General features: G+C 45.6%; 1 protein-coding gene across 1 annotated transcript in view; it reads left to right on the top strand.

Annotated features, from left to right (window-relative positions):
- Positions 1–8,399: 8,399 nt before the first annotated feature.
- enpp6 (ectonucleotide pyrophosphatase/phosphodiesterase 6) overlaps positions 8,400–20,585 on the top strand; it is a 60,864-nt gene continuing 48,678 nt past the window's right edge. Inside the window, exon 1 of the mRNA XM_067982565.1 lies at positions 8,400–8,665. Within this exon, the coding sequence (XP_067838666.1) occupies positions 8,425–8,665 (241 nt within the window). The 5' untranslated portion in view covers positions 8,400–8,424. The remainder of the gene's footprint in view (positions 8,666–20,585) is intronic.

The following is a 20,585-nucleotide window of genomic DNA, read 5'->3' as shown; positions in this document are numbered from 1 at the left end:
AGGGCCGATTGGCCTACTCCTGCTCCTATTTCTTATGTTCTTATGTTCTTAAATCTATCTAGCTCCATCTTAAATATATTCAGTGATTTGGCCTCCACAGCCTTCTGTGGTAGAGAATTCCACAGATTCACCACCCTCTGAGTGAAGAGATTTCTCCTCATCTCAGTCCTAAATGTCCTACCCCGTATCCTGAGACTGTGACCCCTCGTTCTGGACCCACCAGCCAGGGGAAACATCCTCCCTGCATCCAGTCTGTCTAGCCCTGTCAGAATTTTATATGTTTCAATGAGATCCCCTCTCATTCTTCTAAACTTGAGTGAATACAGGCCGAGTCGACCCAATCTCTCCTCATACGACAGTCCTGCCATCCCAGAAATCAGTCTGGTAAACCTTCATTGCACTCCCTCTATGGCAAGTATATCCTTTCTTAGGTAAGGAGAACAAAACTGCACACAATACTCCAGGTGTGGTCTCACCAAGGTCCTGTATAACTGCAGTAAGACATCCTTGCTCCTATTCTCAAATCCTCTTGCAATGAACGCCAACATACTATTTGCCTTCCTTACTGCTTGCTGCACCTGCAAATTTGCTTTCAGTGACTGGTGAACAAGGACACCCAGGTCCCTTTGTACATCAACATTCCCCAATCTATCACCATTTAAATAATACTTTGCCTTTCTGTTTTTCCTTCCAAAGTGGATAACTTCACATTTATCCACATTATACTGCATCTGCCATGTATTTGCCCACACACTCAACTTGTCTAAATCGCCTTGAAGCCTCTTTGCATCCTCCTCACAACTCATGATCTCACTTAATGTTGTATTAAATGAATACTTCGCATCGGTCTTCACTAGAGAAGAGGATTCTGCCATTGTAGCAGTAAAGGAGGAGGTAGTAAGAAAATTGGATAGGATAAAAATAAATAAAGGGGAGGTACTTAAAAGATTGATAGTACTGAAAGTGGAAAAGTCACGCGGTCCAGATGGGATGCATCCTAGGTTACTGAGGGAAGTAAGGATGGAAATTGTGGAGGCTCTGGCCACAATCTTCCAAACCTCCTTAGATATGGGGATGGTGCCGGAGGACTGGAGGATTGCAAAAGTTACACCCTGTTTAGAAAAGGGGGAGAGTGGTTAAACCCAGCAATTACAGACCAGTCAGCCTAACGTCGGTGGTGGGGAAACTTGTGGAGGCAATAATCTGGGACAAAATTATTTGGCACTTGGAAAAGTATAGGCAAATAAATGAAAGTCAGCACGGATTTGTTAAAGGAAAGTCGTGTTTGACTAACTACGGAGAGGGTTGATGAGGATAGTGCGGTTGATTTTGTGTATATGGATTTTCAAAAAGGCATTTGATGAAGTACCACATAATAGACTTGTTAGCAAAATGAAAGCCCGTGGGATTAAAGGGACAGTGGCAGCGTGGACAGAAAATTGGCAAAAGGACAGAAGGCAGAAAGGTTATTTTTCAGACTGGAGGGAAGTGTACAGTGGTGTTCCCCAGGGGTCAGTATTAGGACCACTGCTCTTTTTGATATACATTAATATCCTGGACTTGGGTATAGAGGGTATAATTTCAAAATTGCAGATGACACGAAACTTGGAAATGTAGTAAACAATGTGGAGGGTAGTAATAGACTTCAGGAGAATATAGACAGACTGGTGAAATGGACAGACACATGGCAGATGAAATTTAACACAGAGAGGTGTGAGGTGATACATTTTGGTAGGAAGAATGAGGAGAGGCAATATAAACGAAATGGTATAATTTTAAAGGGAATGCAGGAACAGAGAGACCTGGTGGGATCCTGGGCTTTATTACTAGAGGCATAGAGTACAAAAGCAAGGAAATTATGCTAAACATTTATAAAACACTGGGTAGACCTTAGCTGGAGTATTGTGTTCAATTCTGGGCACCACACTTTAAGAAGGATGTCAAGACTTTAGAGAGGATGCAGAAGAGATTTACTAGAATGGTACCAGGGATGAGGGACTTCAATCATGTGGAGAGATTGAAGAAGCTGGGATTGTTCTCCTTAGAACAGAGAAGGTTAAGGGGAAATTTGATAGAGGTGTTCAAAATCATGAACGCTTTTGATAGAATAAATAAGGAGAAACTGTTTCCAGTGGCAGAAGGGTCGGTAACCAGAGGACACAGATTTAAGATGATCTGCAAAAGAGCCAGAGGTGACATGAGGAAGCATTTTTTTACACAGCGAGTTGTTATGATCTGGAATGCACTGCCTGAAAGGATGATGGAAGCAGATTTAATAGTAACTTTCAAAAGCAAATTGGATAAATACTTGAAGGGAAAAAATGTACAGGGCTATGGAGAAAAAACAGGGGAATGGGACTAATTGGATAGCTCTTTCAAAGGGGCACGATGGGCCGAATAGCCTCCTTCTATGCTGTACCTACTATGATCTCGCGGCATGCCCCGTGAAGTGGATTTTTTCCCTCGCCCATCAGCTCAAAAAAATGTTGCGCCGTAAATAGCTGGAAGTTCGAGCTGATAACGGCATGGCGAGGGCAATGGGGCAACTGGGACCTTGGTGAACGACGGGACCAACAGTCTATTTACTTAACCATTGAAATTTAAGGATAGAGAAAGAAACAGAGGAACGACGGAGAAGATGGGCACAGATTTGGAAGACGACAACACGTTCAAGGACTTTGGAGAGGGAAGGAAGGTTGGAGATGGGGCGGTAGTTTGCAAGGACAATGGGGTCAAGGATGGCTTTTTAGAGGAGAGGTGATGACAACAGATTTGAAGGGGAGGGGGACAGTACCTGAGGAGAGGGAACCTTTAGCAATATCAGCTAACATGGGAGCCAGGACGGGAAGTTGGGTGGTCAGCAATTTGGTGGGAAGAGGGTCAAGGGAGCAGGAGGTGGGTCTCACGGATAAGATGAGCTCGGAGAGGGTATATGGGGAGATAGGAGAGAAACTAGAGAAAGATGCGAGTTCAGGGCTAGGGCAGGGGGGGACCTTAGGGGAGGTTTGGCTCGGTGGGCTGGGGAAGGGAGGGAGGCGGCAGAGGCAGCGGGACGGATGGCCTCAATCTTAGTTTCAAAGAAGTCCATGAAGTCCTCGCAATTGTTGTTGGAGGTGAGGGTGGAGGAGGCAAGGGAGATGGATTTAAGAAGTTGGTTTATAGTGGAGAAGAGAAGCTGCGGGTTATCTTTGCATTCCAGGATGATCTTGGAATAGTGAGCAGTTTTGGCAGCAGACAGCAGGACCCGATTGTGCTTTTAAATGGAGGGAGAGATTAAGGGAGGATAGGAGGGCAGTGAACTCAGAGGAGAGAGAGCATAATGAGTTGAGATGGAGGTTGAAATCACAAAGGATGAGAAGTTGCTCAGTGCAGAGGCTGAGGGAGGAAAGTAGTGAAGATATCTCAGTGAGAAACTTGGCATGGGTGGGCAGCAGAGAATGAAGTCTTTAGAGGAGAGGCAAGAGGTGAGATGCTCATGGAGGAGAATGTGCCAGAGGAGTAGGGGGACAGACCAAGGTATGATTTGGTGATAAGGGCCACACCGCTACCATGGCGGTCTGGGCGGGGCAAATGGTGGAAGGTATAGCCAGGTAGGGAGGCTGTCATCACCCGTCAGCCAAGTTTCCGTCAAGGCCATGATATCAATGCAACCATCCACAATAAGCTCATGGATGGCAAGTGCCTTGTTCACAAGTGAACGGACGTTCTGGAGGGAGATGCGGAGAGGGGTGGTGATAGCTGATCCGCTGGCAAGGTCCACAGGGTCAGCACTGGGAGGGGTGAATGGGACCGGAAGGAGGTTGGAAGATTGGCCTCCAGCGGGTATGCTGGGCAGGAAGGTCAGTGAGAGAGTAGGATGGGGCAGCTGGGGTTGCTGCTCGTGAGGAGGCAGCGACAAGTGCCTCGATGGGCCCTTAGGAGGATGCCAAGAGAGGCACAGAGGGAAGCTGTAGGCTTATCCAAGAGGGAGTCAAGCTTGGGACGGTAGCTGGAGTGTAAGTAGCGGTGATGGGTTGGGGTAGGTATTTGGGGAGAGCAGAGTACCCAAGAGGAGAGAAATGAAAGGGGGCATGATGACAGGAGAATGGGGCCTAGGGGGAGTAAATATAAAAGATAAAAAGGGAAATAGAAATGATGGGGTCAGGTCCGGAGAGCAGCCAAAACCCGCACGCAAATGGACACAGGGAATCTCAAGTTACATAGGCGTGATTACATAGCAATATTAGCATAGATATGTCCTGGTAATAAACAGAGAATAGAACAGAGACAATAGGAGGGAGTCCAAAGTTAAAGTCAGAGGTCCCGTGCCGGGATAAAGCTGACGTAGATAGGGTGGAGTCAGCTTGGATCATCGACAAACTGATGTCCAGGTTTGGACGCAGGTGTGGTGGGTGAGTGAGTCCAGAAGCTATTTGAAGGGTAGAGTATCAGAGGACTCACTGCTGGAGGTATTTCCGTGGGAATGAAGAGCCGGGAGATGTGCAGAGTCGATCGTGGGGCAGAAAAATAGTGGCGAAGCTGGAGGTCACTATAAGATCCAGGAGCGGCGGAGAAATGTACTTCAGCCCAGGAGAGTGAATTTCTGGCCAGGATCCACTCAATGGCAAAATAAAGCAAAACCAGTACGGCCAGTAGGACAGGCACAAACTCAGCAGGTAACAACCACAGTGGGGGAAGGCCTGTAAGCCAGACAAAGTTACCTCAAAACTTAAGCAATTGAATAGCAGATCAGAGTCTTCGGGGGGAATTTTAACCCCCAAAAACGGGTGGGATGGAGTTGGGTGGGAGGTGTAGATAGTAGTTTTTTGGGTTGCGACCTCAACCTGGCTCCAATGCACGTGGGCGCGTTTGGATGCGTGCGAGGAACACACTGGCCGAGGTCACCTCCCCAATTAATGCTGGCGGGCGGGTATTTATTGGGGCAATTAATGTTGTTAAGAGACATTAAATAGCAATTTTTTAATTAAATTTAACTAAGCTTTAAATTTAACACCTCCAGGCCGGCTTTCCTGGGACTCGTAAATTTCACCAGGCAAAAGGAGGCGAGAAGGGCCCTGATCAACAGGTAAGTGCCTTTATTGCACTGCTTGTGGGCCAGGAAGAGCAGGAGTGTTTCCTCCAGGTCCTACCACGATCGGACCCCCGCGAACGGCCGACCCCCCCACCCCCCCCCCCCGATGTCTCCGACCCTCCTCTGATGTCTCCAGTCCTGTGCCGATGTCTCCAGCCCTCCCGATGTCCAGCCCCAAACTCCCCGATGACCTCTCTCCTCTCCCTCCCCCCCCCCACCCACCCCCCACCAACGATGTCAGACTTACCTGGCATCCACTTCCTGACTACTTTCCCACCTGACAGGTAATGATTGCAATCGCGCATTCCGATCCTCCAACTTTACTTCCGGGTTTTGCACCTAAAAATTTCCTCCCCCCCCCCTCCCCCAACCCGCCCCCAGCTTCCTTCCCGGCTCCAGGTAAAAATCATGTCCTTACAGTGTAGCGTAGTCTTGACGTCAGAGAAGGAAGCCAAATTTGAGCAATGTTCCAGTGCTCACTGATGAAAACAAAGAACAGGCACGGTGGGGAGGATGAACAATGTAAAGCTGAAGTCAGTGGAGAGTCATATTGGGCAGGGGTGTAAAACCGCTGTTCTACCTGATCCAGTGGGGCCAATTTTAGGATGGCCGAGCGGTTGCATTCGGGGCAGGGGGGTCCTAAAATGGGGGAATCCCGGAGCTGGTCTGAAGCCCGGCTCCAACCTGCCCACTTCCAGGTTGCCCAATGAAGCGTTCAGGTGCGTGCGCAGCTCCCGCATGCGGGACTCCCACCGGCAATTAAAGCCGGCGAGATAACAATTTAAATACTTACTTATCTAGTTGAGTTCCTTGACAGACCCGCCAATGGCCAGTGGGAGATGCAAAGGATTATTTGACAGGTGGGGGGGAAACCTCATTTATTGCAGCAGGGCACTCTGTCATCTCAGACAAAGTTTTGGCTGCAACACCTTTGTCTTTCCGCTCAAAATTCTTAATTTATACCCTAAACTCTGCTGTGCAAACACATTTAGCTACTTTGCGGACCCCCTCAAACTCACACTGTCAGGATGGGGGGCGCCGTGGCTGCATTCATCACTTCATCCGAGGACGAGCAACATCACTAGCCTCGCCAGGCATGCCGTCCACCTCCGCCACATGGAACTCCACAACACAGTGCTGTGCCACAGGCACCTGCACAAAACAGTCCTGCAACTACACTTACACCCACTGTAGGGTGACCCAATGGGTGGCATCAAGTGTGGTGTTCATGGTGAACCTCATGAAAAGGACTTATTGCACAAGCCAGTCAAGAATGGCCAAGATGTGGCAGTAGTGGTAACAATATAATATTTAAAGTGAGTTGAACCAAAATCAAATATAAATAAAAAACATGACAAACTGTCAAACACCCTTGTGCATCCCCTTTGCGCTTACAAAACCTTTGCCTTACGCTTCCTACTATTCCGACGTGGTGCTTCCCCTGTGGCTGCAGCAGAGGTAGTGGCAGGTTGCTCTTGTTCATGCCCTGACCGATTAGATGCTTTGGGCCGACGCCCTCTGGGTTTCGGTGCCCGTGAGGGCCCCTCCAAAGACTGCTCCACCTGTGCAGGGGCAGACTCGACCACCTGGAGAGGAGGCAGCATTGAGGGTACTGGTTGAGAGGTGGGCAACGGGTGAGACATGGGAGCGCTTTGACTGGCGTCGCCACTTCCATGTCCCCTTTCGCTATCACCCCTCTCCTGGGCCATGCCCACATCACTCCTACCATCCTGCTGGACGACAGTTTGGAGGACAGGTGTGAAGCCTTGTAAGGCCAGTGCTAGTGTATTTGCCTGCCTGTTTAAGGCGGCAGAATGTTGTTCACCCTGAGTCCGAAGGCCCGTTGTCAGGGCCTCAATGGACTCATTGGTGAGCCGTGCTTGAAGCTCGATGGAGGCTAGCCTTCCCTCCATCGCAGACATTCCTGCACTTACCCGCGACACTATCTCAGAGATGCCTTTACATCCTGTGACAGTATCTTGGAGATTCCCTCCTGTACCTGTGCCACCATTCCACTCATGCAGGAGTTCGACTCCTCCATCCTCTGCGCGATTGTGGAGAGTGCGCGTGGCACCTGTTCCAGCACCTCGCAAATGTGCTGCTGTCCCTCGATCATTCTCCTTTTCATCGATGGCCCCCAGGATTCAGCATCTGTGTCCAGCTGAGCAGAGCCTGGAGTAGAGTGCTCCCACCGAGGCGGACTCTCCACAGCTGCCCCTGCCACCAGTGTCTGCTCATGGTCATATGTGTGGTGACTCACTAACCGCTGAATGCATTGGTTTAGGTGAGGCTGACCGTGAAAGAGATGCATCAGAGGGTGAATATGAGACAGAGCCACGACATTGTTTACGGATTGGGTTGAGTGGTAGTGGTGGGATGAGTACTGGGGAGGTGAGTAAGTGCAGGTAAGTTGAGGATGAGGTTTGAGTGGGCATGAGGAATGATGTGATAGAGTAGTGTTGGCAGTGCAGAAGGAGTTGTGGGGTGGGGGCGGTGATGTGGAAGATGGAGTGTAGGAGAATGAGTAAGTGTACTCACTTTGGCTGACCTAGTTAGGTCATTGAAGTGCCTCCTGCACTGTATCCAGGTGCGGGATATGTTGCTGTGCTGGTGACCTCCTCTGCCACCTCGAGCCAGGCCTTCTTGGTGGCAGAGGCAGGCCACTTCCTCCCGTCCGCCAGGGAGAAGATCTCTCTCCTCCTCCTCAACCCATCCAGTAACACCTGGAGTGAGGCATCATTAAACCTGGGAGCAGCCTTTCCCCTGAGCTGCTCCATGCTGTAATTTTGGCTGTTTGCTGCAGGAGCCCTTTAAATAGGGCTCCTCCAGCTGACAGCCTGTGACGCGGGTGCGCAGTCCGCCCGCTGCGCAGGTTTCCAACGAGAAGCCCAGAAGCCCCGGTAAGTGGCTTCAATTTACCCGCGGTCGCGTGGGGAACCCACTGATTTTACTGGGCCGATTACCCACGCGTCCAGTCGCCCCCCCCCCCCTGCTGCCATCCCGCCTCCCTGGTAATATCTGGGCCAGTGTGTTTCCCGCCCCGCCGGTTAGGCTTAAATGACCCCCCATATTTCTGTGTTAAATTTGTGCGTTATAGATTATTAAAATGTGGCATTGCTCTTTGAATTTATCTAAATTAGAAAACCTTGCAGCCGAGATAAACTTTTGTAGTCCAATGAGTTTTAGCAACGTAGTTTAAATGAATGCGAAATTGTATTTATTGGGGGGTGGGGGGAACAGCTCTGGTACTTTGACCTGGACGCCCTTTACATACACTTTAGCTGACGTTTCACGTCAGTAGCCAGAGGCTACCCGGTGTCAACAGTCCTGTACACAGCCAGGGATTAATTAGCATGGCCAGTCGCACGTCTCTCTGTGCCATCATTTTGATTCCCCTGCTCTCAATCCCATGCTTTGCAAACCGAAAACTATTAGTTTTCCTGATAGATGGCTTTCGATTTGATTACATCAAAGGAGAGGAGCTGCAGAACCTGCCGGGATTCAAAGAGATCGTTGAAATGGGCGTTCAATCAAAGTACTTGACACCGGATTTTCCCAGCCTTTCGTATCCCAATTATTACTCCCTCATGACTGGTAAGTAGATCCGCAAAAAGGAGGCGATGCTGATTTTCTGCCCAGTGAAACACACACTGGTGCAATATCTCATTTACAAAATCATTAAGTGGACTCTGCGTCCGGATTGATCACCGTTTAATCTGTCACTGGTGCATTCAATTGTGAAGAACAGGGATTTTGATCAATACAGTTATAAACTATATAAAAATAAAGTACATTTAGAAAACCAAATATTCCGATTTTTTTTTTAAAAACGAACTATTTTAAGATATAAAATATGTAGCATTGGTACCAACTTGCTAAAATAAAAATGGACCAGCATAATCCTATTACAGATGAAAAAGTAAACAGTCTTTTCGTTGCGTACGCGCTCCTATTACTATTAGCGGGTAATTTTGATAAGAGCATAAAACAAACGGTTAATACGCCGATTGAAATATTGTCCCTGTGACCCTGGAAGAAAATGATGAGTTAGCTTGCCAAGAGTTGTGAGTGCTGGTTCCTTGATGCAGGTAGTCCCCCTTATAATAGTCATGATGTGGAGATGCCGGTGATGGACTAGGGTTGACAATTGTAAACAATTTTACAACACCAAGTTATAGTCCAGCAATTTTATTTTAAATTCACAAGCTTTCGGAGGCTTCCCCCTTCGTCAGGTGAACGATGTGAAAAAAAAATAATATAATAGGACAGAGCTTCCCTCCACGGAATCATTGGAGCTCACTGTGATCGATTCACAGCGCGCCTGATTTTCCGGGAGCTTCTCACACTGTTTGACCGTGGCAGTGGGTGCAAAGTAACTGCAGGGTGCTGTGCAGCCGAGTTTAAAATGTGCTCAAGTGGTCAGTTGGATCTTCTAGGCATTTTACAAACTAAGTGTTGGGATTTTTTTTGAAAAACACTTGACAGAGTGGCCACTTCCAGCTTCTATTGCTTAAATAAATAGCTGCTGGGAGAGTAGCATCCTTGTGTATAATTGCTGTCTTAAACAATTAATAAAAACATCTTGCATTTATACAGTGCCTTTAATTTGGAAAAAACGTCCCACCTGCTTCACAGAAACTTAATCAGACATAGGAACAGGAGGAGGCCATTGAGTCCTTCCAGCCTGTTCCGCCATTCAATTATATAATGGTTGATCTGTATCTTAACTCCATCTACCAACTTTGGTTCCGTAATCTTTAATATATTGTCTAACAAAAATCTATCAGTCGCAGTTTTGAAATTTTCAATTGACCTAGCCTCAATTCAGCTTTTTGGGGAGAGAGTTCCATATTTCCACTAGCCAAAGAAGGAGATATTAGAAGTGGTGACAAAAAGCTCGGTCAAAGAGGTAGGTTTTATGGAGGGTCTTAAAACAGGAGAGGCTTAGGGAGGGAATTCCATAGTGTAAGACCTGGAAAGTTGAAGTAATGGCTGCCAATGGTAGGCAAAGGAAATTGGGGATGCACGAGAGAACATAAAAAATAAGAGCAGCAGTAGGCCATAGTAGCCACTTGAGCCTGTTCCACCATTGAATAAGATCATGGCTGATCTTCTACCTCAACTCCACTTTCCTGCCCTATCTCCATATCCCTTGATTCCCTTCATGTCCAAAAATCTATCGATCTCAACCTTATACTCAATGGCTGAGCATCCACAGCCCTCTGGGGTAGAGAATTCCATAAATTCACAACCCTCTGAGTGAAGAAACTTTTCCTCATCTCGGTTCTAAATAGCTGATCGCTTACCTTGAGACTATGACCCCCTAGTTCCAGACTCTTCAGCCAGGGGAAACAGCCTCTCAGCATCTACACTGTCAAGGCCTCTAAGAATTTTATATGTTTCAATGAGATCATCTCTCATTCTTCTAAACTCCAGAGAATATAGGCCTATTGTACTCAATCTCTCCTCCTAGGACAACTTTTTCATCCCAGAAATCAATCTAGTGAACCTTCATTGCACCCCCTCTAAGGCAAGTATATCCTTCCTTAGGTAAGGAGACCAAAACTGTATACAGTACTCCAGGTGTGATCTCACCAGAGCCCTATGTAATTGCAGCAAGACCTCCTTACTCTTATACTCCAACCCCCTTGCAATAAAGGCTAACATACCATTTGCCTTCCTAATTGCTTGCTGTACCTGCATGTTAACTTTGTGATTTGTGTACAAGGACACCCATTCCCTCTGAATACCAACATTTCTTAGTCTCTCACCTTTTAATAATATTCTGCTTTTCTATTCTTCGTACCAATGTGAATAACCTCACATTTCCCCATCTGCCACCTTCTTGCCCACTCACTTAACCTGTCTATATCCCTTTGCAGCCGCTTTCCATCCTCCTTACAGCTTATTTTCCCACCTAGCTTTGTATTGTCAGCAAACGTGAATACATTACATTTGGTCCCCTCATCGAAGTCATTGAAATACTAGATCCAAAATAGCCTGTTCCCTAGTTGGTTCCTCGACATGTTGTTCTAGAAAACTGTCTTGAATGTATTCCATGAACTCGTTCTCCAAACTACTTTTGCCAATTTGGTTTACCCAGTCTATATGAAGATTAAAGTCCCCCTTGTTACTTGCTCCTGTAATTTCCTGATTTATACTCTGTCCAACACTATAACTACTGTTAGAAGGCCTATAAACTACTCCCACCAGTGCTTCCCTGCCCCTTGTTATTTCTTAGCTCCACCCATACTGATTCTGCATCCTGATTTCCTGAGCTAAGATCCTTTCTCAATACTGTCTTTATCTCATCCTTTGTTATCAGGGCTACTACCCCTCCTTTTCCATTTTGCCTATCTTTTCTAAAAGTCAAGTACCCTGGAATATTTAGTTCCCAACCTTGGTCACCCTGCGACCATGTCTCAGTAATGGCTACTAGATTAAACCCATTTATCTCTATTTGTGCCATTAATTCATCTATCTTGTTACGAATGCTTTGAGCATTCAGATATGCGCCTTTAATTTTAACATTTTACTACTTTTCCCCGATGTGACCGATGTCACTAATGCCCTATTACCTTTGTTAAACTCTCTGTCCCTTCCTGACACACTCTGCTTGTTTTTACCCAAATTGCTACTCTGCTCTATAGGCTTGACTTTTCTCTTTAGACTTAGAAATTTACCCTTAAACCCCCCCCCCCCCCACCACCTTTTTAGTTTAAAGCCCTATCTACCGCCCTAATTATTCGATTCGCCAGGACACTGGTCCCAGCCCGGTTTAAGTGGAGCCCATCCCAACGGAACAGTTCCCTCTTTCCCCAGTACTGGTGCCAGTGCCCCATGAATTGAAACCCCTGCTTCCCACACCATTCTTTCAGCCATGCATTTAACCATCTAATCTGTTTGTCCCTATGCCCTTTTGTACATGGCTCATGTAGTAATCCAGAGATTATCACCTTTTGAGGTTCTGCCTTTTAATTTGGACCTAACTCCTCAAACTCCCTCAGCAGAACCTCATTCCTAGTTCTACCTACGTCGTTGGTCCTACGTGGACCACAACAACTGGATCCTCTCCCTCCTTCTCCATCTTCTTCTCCAGCCACGAGGAGATGTCTTTAACCCTGGCACTGGGCAGGCAACACAGCCTTTAGGACTCCTGCAGAAAACGGTATCTATCCCTCTGACTATACTATCACCTAACACTACCACATTCCTTTTTGCTCCCCCCCCACTTGAATGACCACATGAACCACAGTGCCGTGGTCAATTTGTCCATCCTCCCTGCAGTCTTTGTTCTCATCCACACAGGTAGCAAGTACCTCGTGCCTGTTGGACAAGGGCAAAGGCTGAGACGCCTCCACCACTGCATCTGGGGTCCCCTTACCTGCCTGACTCGCAGTCATATTCTCCTGTCTCTGACCACTAACCAAATCTAAACCACTAGAATTTACAGCACAGAAGGAGGCTATTCAGCCCATCATACTCGTGCCTGCTCTCTGAAAGAGCTATTCACTTAGACCGATTCCCCTTCCCCATTCCCTTTTAAATTTCTCTTTTTCAACTATTTACCCATGTCCTTTTTAAAGCTATTATGTATTCTGCTTTCACCACTGTTTCTGGTCACGATTCTCTGGGTAAAGAAATGAATTCTCTGAACCTCTCTGTTCTTTTCACGCAGATCTTTGTTCCCTCTAGTTACCGACTCGCTGTGCAGTGGAAACGATTTTTCCTGATTTACCCTAACCCCTCATAATTTTGAACACCTCTATTAGATATCTTCCAACCTTCTCTGTTCCACTTTATCTAATCTCTCTCCTGATATCTAAAGCCTCTCATCCCTGGTCTCATCTCAGTGAATCTCTTCTGCACTCTCCATGGCCTTCACATCCTTCTCAAAGTAGGACCCCCAAAACTGGACACAAATTTCTAAACTAAATCTCTCTGCTCCTCTATTCCTGTTAAAGTTTTACCATTTAATGTAAATATCCTCCTTATTTATCCTCCCAAAATATATCACCTCATATTTCTACACTACTTAACTACTTAATGGGTGTGACTGCCTCTTGGCTCAAAGTGTCCAGGTAACTCTCCCCCTCCCTGATGCATTGAAATGTCTGCACCTCGGACTCCAGCTCAACAAATCTGAGCCGAAGTTCCTCGAGTTGCAGACACTTTCTGCAGATGTGGTTGCCTGGAATCATGCTGCTCTCCACAAACTCCCACGTGCTACAGTTACGGCACCACCTCCACTGCCATCGCTATCTAACCTTGTTTTAGTTATTTACTTAAAGTTTTTATGTAATTTCTTCACTTGGTTTACTTTTAACTTTTTTTTAAAGAATTAATTTATTTAGTTTAAGTTCTTAATTTAATAAGTATTAGCAAGTTAATAGGTTCCTAATTTAAACCACTCCACTGTAGCCACTTACACGAACCACCAACAACACAACCAATAAACCAAATACTTAATCAAAAGCAAAATACTGCGGATGCTGGAAATCGGAAATAAAAAGTAGTCTGACATCATAAAGACGGTGGATGGGTTGAGAGAGGTGGTGGGGAAGTAGAGATGGATGTCGTCAGTGGAAGCCGACACCGTGTCTTTGGATGATGTTGCCAAGGAGCAGCATGTAAATGAGGAAGAGAAGAGAGCCAAGATCTAATCCTTGGGGACTCCAGAAATAATAAGAATAAAGGCCATTGCTGGAGGTGCTCTGGCTACGACTGGATAGGCAAGAGTGGAACCAAGCCAGGGCTGTCCCATTGAGCTGCACAATGGAGCAGAGGTGTTGGAGGAGGATGGTGGGGTCAACCATGTCAAAGGCTGCAAAGAGGTCGAGAAGGATGAGGAGGGATAGTGCCCCGCATCAATCACAGAGGAGATAACTTAGACTTTAATTAGGGTTATTTCAGTGCTCTGATGCAGCAGGATCTTGATCAGAGATTTAAACATGGAGTTGCGGGAAAGATGAGCACGGATTTGGGAGGCGACAACACATTCAAAACTTTGGAGAAGAAAGGGAGGTTGGAGATGGGGCGGTAGTTTGCAAGAACAGAGGGGCCAAGGGTGGTTTTTTAGAGGGGTTGGGGTGATGACAGGTGTTTTGAAAGAGAGGGACACAGTACCTGAGGAGAGGGAACCAATTACAATATCAGCTAGCATGGGGAGTAAGGAAGGAAGTTGGGTGGTCCGTAGTTTAGTGGGAACGGTGGTGAGGGTCGAAGATGCTGCGATCAGGAGGTGGGTCTCATGGACAAGATGAACTCGGAGAAGGCATGAGGGGAGATAGGAGAGAAACTAGAGAATTATGCAGGTTCAGGGCTAGGGCAGGGGGAGCCTTTGTGGAGATTTGGCTTGGTGGGGAAGGGGAGAATGCAGCTGGGGCAGCTGAATGGATGGTGTCAGTCCTAGTGACAAAGCAGTCCATGAGCTCCTCGCACCTGTTGGAGGCGAAAGTGGAAGGGGCAGAGGAGAGGGGTTTAAGACGACGGCTGGTTAATCGTGCAATGAATAGAAAATAATGGGTAGCTGGAAGTGATTACAATGTTGCTAATTGATCAAGAGTTTCAGGTGACATCATAAGCTAAAAGAGTGAGAGCATATCTTCGAGATAACTCCAAGTAATCTCAATTTTTTTGGAGAGTGAGAAAAATGTTATAAAGATTTTGGTAACCATTTTTTTTGCTGAAAATAGGTCTGAATTTGATACTGGATTCTGTGCCTTTGATGGACAATGATGTCCACACTGAAAGATTAAAGGGACGGCTTTGCTTCAGCTGGACCAATGCTCAGCAAGCTTAGCTCATGCCTTTGATGCACACGGCTATCTTTGTTTTTTTCTGGATCAGTTCCAGCTACTCATCATGGTGAGCTTCTGCTTCAATTAGGCCTCCCACTAGGAGCGTGTAATTTATAACAAATACACCAAAGCACCTTCTACCCTCTCAGATGGATATAAAAGATCCTCAGGCACTATTTGAAGAAAAGCAGAGGAGTTCTTCTGGTCTCTTGGCAAATATTTATCCCTTAACTAAAATCATTGAGAAAAACATTACCTGATCATTTATCTCGTTGTACGTGGGACCTTGCTGTGCGCTTTGGGATGACCCGAGTATGTGAAAGGCGCTATTTAAATGCAAGTTTCTTTCTTTGCAATTACAAATAGCTGATAGTAAGTTTAAATCAGCAATGAAATCCTGGGGAGCTCTGATGATATTCCCCTCATTGCAGCATCCAAATGATTCTAGAATTTTCACCTCCATTACTCTATCTGGGAATCTGCTTGAGGATCATTCTTTGTGTGAAGACGAACCTGGATATTCATCCTAAATTTGCTTTCTGCTAGTTTGAACCTGTGTCCCCTTGTTCGAATCTTGCAATTTAATTAGTTTTCCAGACTTACCTTTTCCATACCATTTACAATCTTACATATAAGGTCACCTGTCAGACACCTCCTTTCTAGGCTGAAAAACTCAAGTTTCTCCAGTCTTTCCTCATAACTCAGACCTGTGACACATGCGGCACTGTACGGCACTCTCCTCTGCACTGTCTCCAGCACTTGAATCTGTCCCTTATGTCTCAGCAACCAGACTGGACGCAGTACTCAAGGTGTCACCTGACCAGAGCATTGTGCAGATTAATCATGACTTTCTCTGGCTTGTATTCTGCTGCTTTATCTATATAGTCCAACATTCTATTTGATTGGACATGATCAGGGTCAAGTCTACTAAGACGCCTAGGTCACTTTCAACTTCATTTTTAGCTATCGTGGAGTACATTAAATTCCATCTGCCATACTTCTTACCAGCTCATTCTGTAATTTTTGAGCTGCCTTCTCCAATTCTAGTTTGGTATCATATGCAAATGTGATCAATTTGCATTGGGTTTCTGAGTTCAAGTCATTGATGTAACTAAAAACACTAATGACACAAAGATTGGTGGCATTGTAAGCAGTGTAGATGGAAACATAAAATTACAAAGCGATATTGATAGATTAGGTGAATGGGCAAAACTGTGGCAGATGGAATTCAATGTAGACAAATGTGAGGTCATCCATTTTGGATAAAAAAAGGATAGAACAGGGTACTTTCTAAATGGTAAAAAGTTAAAAACAGTGGATGTCCAAAGGGACTTTGAGGTTCAGGTACATAGATCATTGAAGTGTCATGAACAGGTGCAGAAAATCATCAAGAAGGCTAATGGAATGCTGGCCTTTATATCTAGAGGACTGGAGTACAAGGGGGCAGATGTTATGCTGCAGCTATACAAAACCCTGGTTAGACCGCACCTGGAGTACTGTGAGCAGTTCTGGGCACCGCACCTTCGGAAGGACATATTGGCCTTGGAGGGAGTGCAGCGTAGGTTTACTAGAATGATACCCGGACTTCAAGGATTAAGTTACGAGGAGAGATTACACAAATTGGGGTTGTATTCTCTGGAGTTTCGAAGGTTAAGGGGTGATCTGATCGAAGTTGATAAGATATTAAGGGGATAGGGTGGATAGAGAGAAGCTATTTCCATTGGTTGGGGATTCTAGGAGTAGGGGGTACAGTCTAAAAATTAGAGCCAGACCTTTCAGGAGTGAGATTAGAAAACATTTCTACACACAAAGGGTGGTAGAAGTTTGGAACTCTCTTCCGCAAACGGCAATTGATACTAGCTCAATTGCTAAATTTAAATCTGAGATAGATAGCTTTTTGGCAATCAAAGGTATTCAGGGATATGGGCCAAAGGCAGGTATATTTAGTTAGATCACAGATCAGCCATGATCTTATTAAATGGCGGAGCAGGCACTAGAGGCTGAATGGCCTACTCCTGTTCCTATATTCCAACATGCTAACATTGATCCCTTGGGCAATCTACTTGCTATTTCTCCCAAACCGTCATGACTAAGTTTTCTACCCGTCAGTCAGTTTCTTATCCATTTCCAAGATTTACCCTGAGTTTCCACAAATTTGAGCTTAACTAATAGGTGGTGATTTTAAACCCGGGTTGGGCCGGGTGGGAGTTGAAAATAGTTGTTTTTTGGGTCGTGACCACAACCTGGCTTTATTTACGGGTTTAACGTTGGCGCGTAAAAGTACAGGCTTCCCACTGGGAATGCGAAGTCCAAAAATTACCCCCATAGTCTTTCATGTGGAACTTTCTCAAATGCCCTTTGGAAGCCCAGGTGCAAAACATCATACAGCTTTCCATAGTCCACTTGCCTTCTAGTATCTACCATTCATCAATGGTTGTTCTTCTGATTATGGCCTGTGTGAAATGAGCTGATATAATTTAAAATAACTACTAAAGTAAACTTAATAAAGATTGCATTTTGGGAACCAAATCAAATTTCAAGTTGGTTGAAATTTAACCTCTGGGACAGTTTCCAGTACAGGTGGAGCTTGGTGCTAGATGACTGGAAATGAGTGCACCTGGGGTAAAGTAAAATTATACACAATTTTTCATGGTCATCTCATTATTATAACTATTCATAGTTCCATTAGGCCTGTTGTAGAGAGGTAGCCTAATTGAGGGACCAGGAAATTGTACTTCAGTAGAAATTTAAAGGGAATTCAAAAGTCTTCTACAGCTATGTAAACGGGTAGTGAGAGGAGGGGTGGGGCCGATTAGGGACCATAAAGAAGATCTACTCATGGAGGCAGAGGGCATGGCCGAGGTACTAAATGAGTACTTTGCACCTGTCTTTACCAAGGAAGAAGTTGCTGCCAGAGTCTCAGTATAGGAAGATATAGTTGAGATACTGGATGGGCTAAAAATTGACAAAGAAGAAGTACTAGAAAGGCTGGCTAAGTAGATAAGTCACCCGGTCCTGATGGGATGCATCCGAGGTTGCTGAGAGAAGTAAGGGTGGAAATTGCGGAGGTGCTGGCCATAATCTTCCAAATGGTGGTGCCAGAGGACTGGAGAATTGCAAATGTTACACCCTTGTTCAAAAATGGGTGTAAGGATAAACCCAGCAACTATAGGCCAGTCAGTTTAACCTCAGTGGTGGGCAAACTTTTAGAAACGATAATCCGGGACAGAATTAACGGTCACTTGGATGAGTGTGGATTGATTAGGGAAAGCCAGCACGGATTTGTTAAAGTCAAATCGTGTTTAACTAACCTGATAGAATTTTTTGATGAGGTAACAGAGAGGGTAGATGAGGGCAATGCAGTTGATGTGTATATGGAATTTCAAAAGGCGTTTGATAAAGTGCCGCATGGTAGGCTTATCATCAAGATTGCGGCCCATAGAATAAAGGGGGCAATAGCAACATGGATACAGAATTGGCTAAGTGACAGGAAACAGAGGGCAGTGATCGGTTGTTTTTCAGACTGGAGAGAGATGTACAGTGGTGTTCCCCAGGGGTCGGTGCTGGGACCACTGCTTTTCTTAATATATATTAATGACTTGGGTGTACAGGGCACAATTTCAAAATTTGCAGATGACACAAAACTTGGAACGCTAGTAAACAATGAGGAGGATAGTGATAGACTTCAAGAGGATATAGACAGGTTGGTGGCATGGGTGGACATGTGGCAGATGAAATTTAACGCTGAAAAATGCGAAGTGATACATTTCGGTAGGAAGGACGAGGCGAGGCAATATAAACTAGAGGGCACAACTCTAAAAGGGGTGCAAGAACAAAAAGATCGGGGGGGGTCTACATGCACAAATCGTTGAAGGTGGCAGGGCAGGTTGAGAAAGCGGTTAAAAAAGCAGATGGGATCCTGGGCTTTATAAATAGAGGCATAGAGTACAAAAGTACGGAAGTCATAATGAACCTTTATAAAACACTGGTTCGACCACAACTGGAGTATCGTGTCCAGTTCTGAGCACTTTAGGAAAGATGCGAAGGCCTTAGATAGGGTGCAGAAGAGATTTACTCGAATGATTCCAGGGATGAGGGACTTTAGTTACGTGGATAGACTGGAGATGCTGGGGTTGTTCTCCTTGGTACAGAGACTGTTGTGAGGAGATTTGATAGAGATATTCAAAATCATGAAGGGTCTAGATAGAGAGAAACTGTTCCCATTGGCGGAAGGGTCAAGAACCACAGGCCATAGATTTAAGGTAATTGGCAAAAGAACCAAAGGTGACATGTGGAAAATCTTTTTTTACACAGCAAGTGGTTAGGATCTGGATTGCACTGCCCGAGGGGGTGGCGGAGGCAGATTCAATCATGGCCTTCAAAAGGTAACTGGATAAGTACTTGAAGGGAAAAAATTTGCAGGGCCACGGGGATAGGGTGGGGTGTGGGACTAGCTGGATTGCTCTTGCATAGAGCCAGCGCAGACTCGATGAGCCGATTGGCCTCCTTCCGTGCTTTAACCTTTCCATGATTCTATGTGGACACTTAAAAGTAAGTGGCAAAATAGGGGGCTAAAATTTCTTGGAGCCTTTGGAAAGGCTCAAAAGGCATTTCAGTCTGTTGGCAGCCAAAGCTGAAGGGGGAGGGGAAAAAAGTGCAGGCAAAAACAAAGTGAAAGAAAACCCAATGTGGAGGCACAAATGGAATACGCAGGGAAGTAAGTGAACAGGGCAGCATTTGTCTCCCTCCACCGTCCCCATTTGATGGCTGGTGAATTCGAGTTGGTGCTGCACAAGGTAGTTGCAAGGAGAGTCGTCCTGTTTACCACCCCAAGGGGCCACCTCCATAGGTCAATGTTGCCACATGCCTGGAAAGCGGAGTAGGCAGATTTGAGGCCACAGCTGAACGCTACTGTCACAAGCCACGCCAACCCTATGGTGATCATTTGACGCAGGTGTCTTTGCAGCAGGTGTCACAGCTATGTATCTATTCTTAACTGACCGAGAGCCTGTGAAGACAGTTCCCCATATTCATTACCAGGCAGGTATGCCGGAGACTTTAGATATAGTTGGTGGCGCTTTAGTGGGTACGGCCAATCAGGCAGTACTGACTGTTTATAACCCTCCTTACATGCAGTACCATTTAAACATGACGTAATATGATCAGGATGCTTCTCAAGAACCATCCTGTATTAAGGTTAGTAAGGCCTCCACATATCATATTTGTACCATTGTGATGGCCTCCTTTGAGAATTGGAGCCTCCTCGTGCAATAATTCTCCAACAAAGCTGAGGTATGTCTGTAGATGCGGATGGGTGCAGAACATCCCTGGCTGACATTCCTCTGTTGGTTGTCTTCTTACTCCAAGCAGCTCAGATATAGGAGGATTTCAATTGGAATATCTATTGTGTAATGGAGCTGTAGGAAAAAGAAGGCAGCGGCAGAACAATTACTACAAAGGTTCCCGAACATGGAAGTTCCAGCAGGAAATAAAAACAACCCCAACCTAAACTATATGAGCACAACAATATGTTGTGTCACCAGCTGATAGATATAAATTGTGAAATATTGATCCTGATCACAGCAATAAAAATTGTACCATAAATATTACTTTGTTAAATGATTACAATAGCCATCCTTGGCTTATCAGAGAACATGGTATTGCAGCAATGTATGCGAGACAGAAATACATCCTAGATAGTTATTGTGTGCCAT

This window comes from Heptranchias perlo, chromosome 4 (genome assembly GCF_035084215.1).
Source record: "Heptranchias perlo isolate sHepPer1 chromosome 4, sHepPer1.hap1, whole genome shotgun sequence".
Lineage (NCBI taxonomy): Eukaryota > Metazoa > Chordata > Chondrichthyes > Hexanchiformes > Hexanchidae > Heptranchias > Heptranchias perlo.
This window is presented reverse-complemented; position numbering and strand designations above follow the sequence as displayed.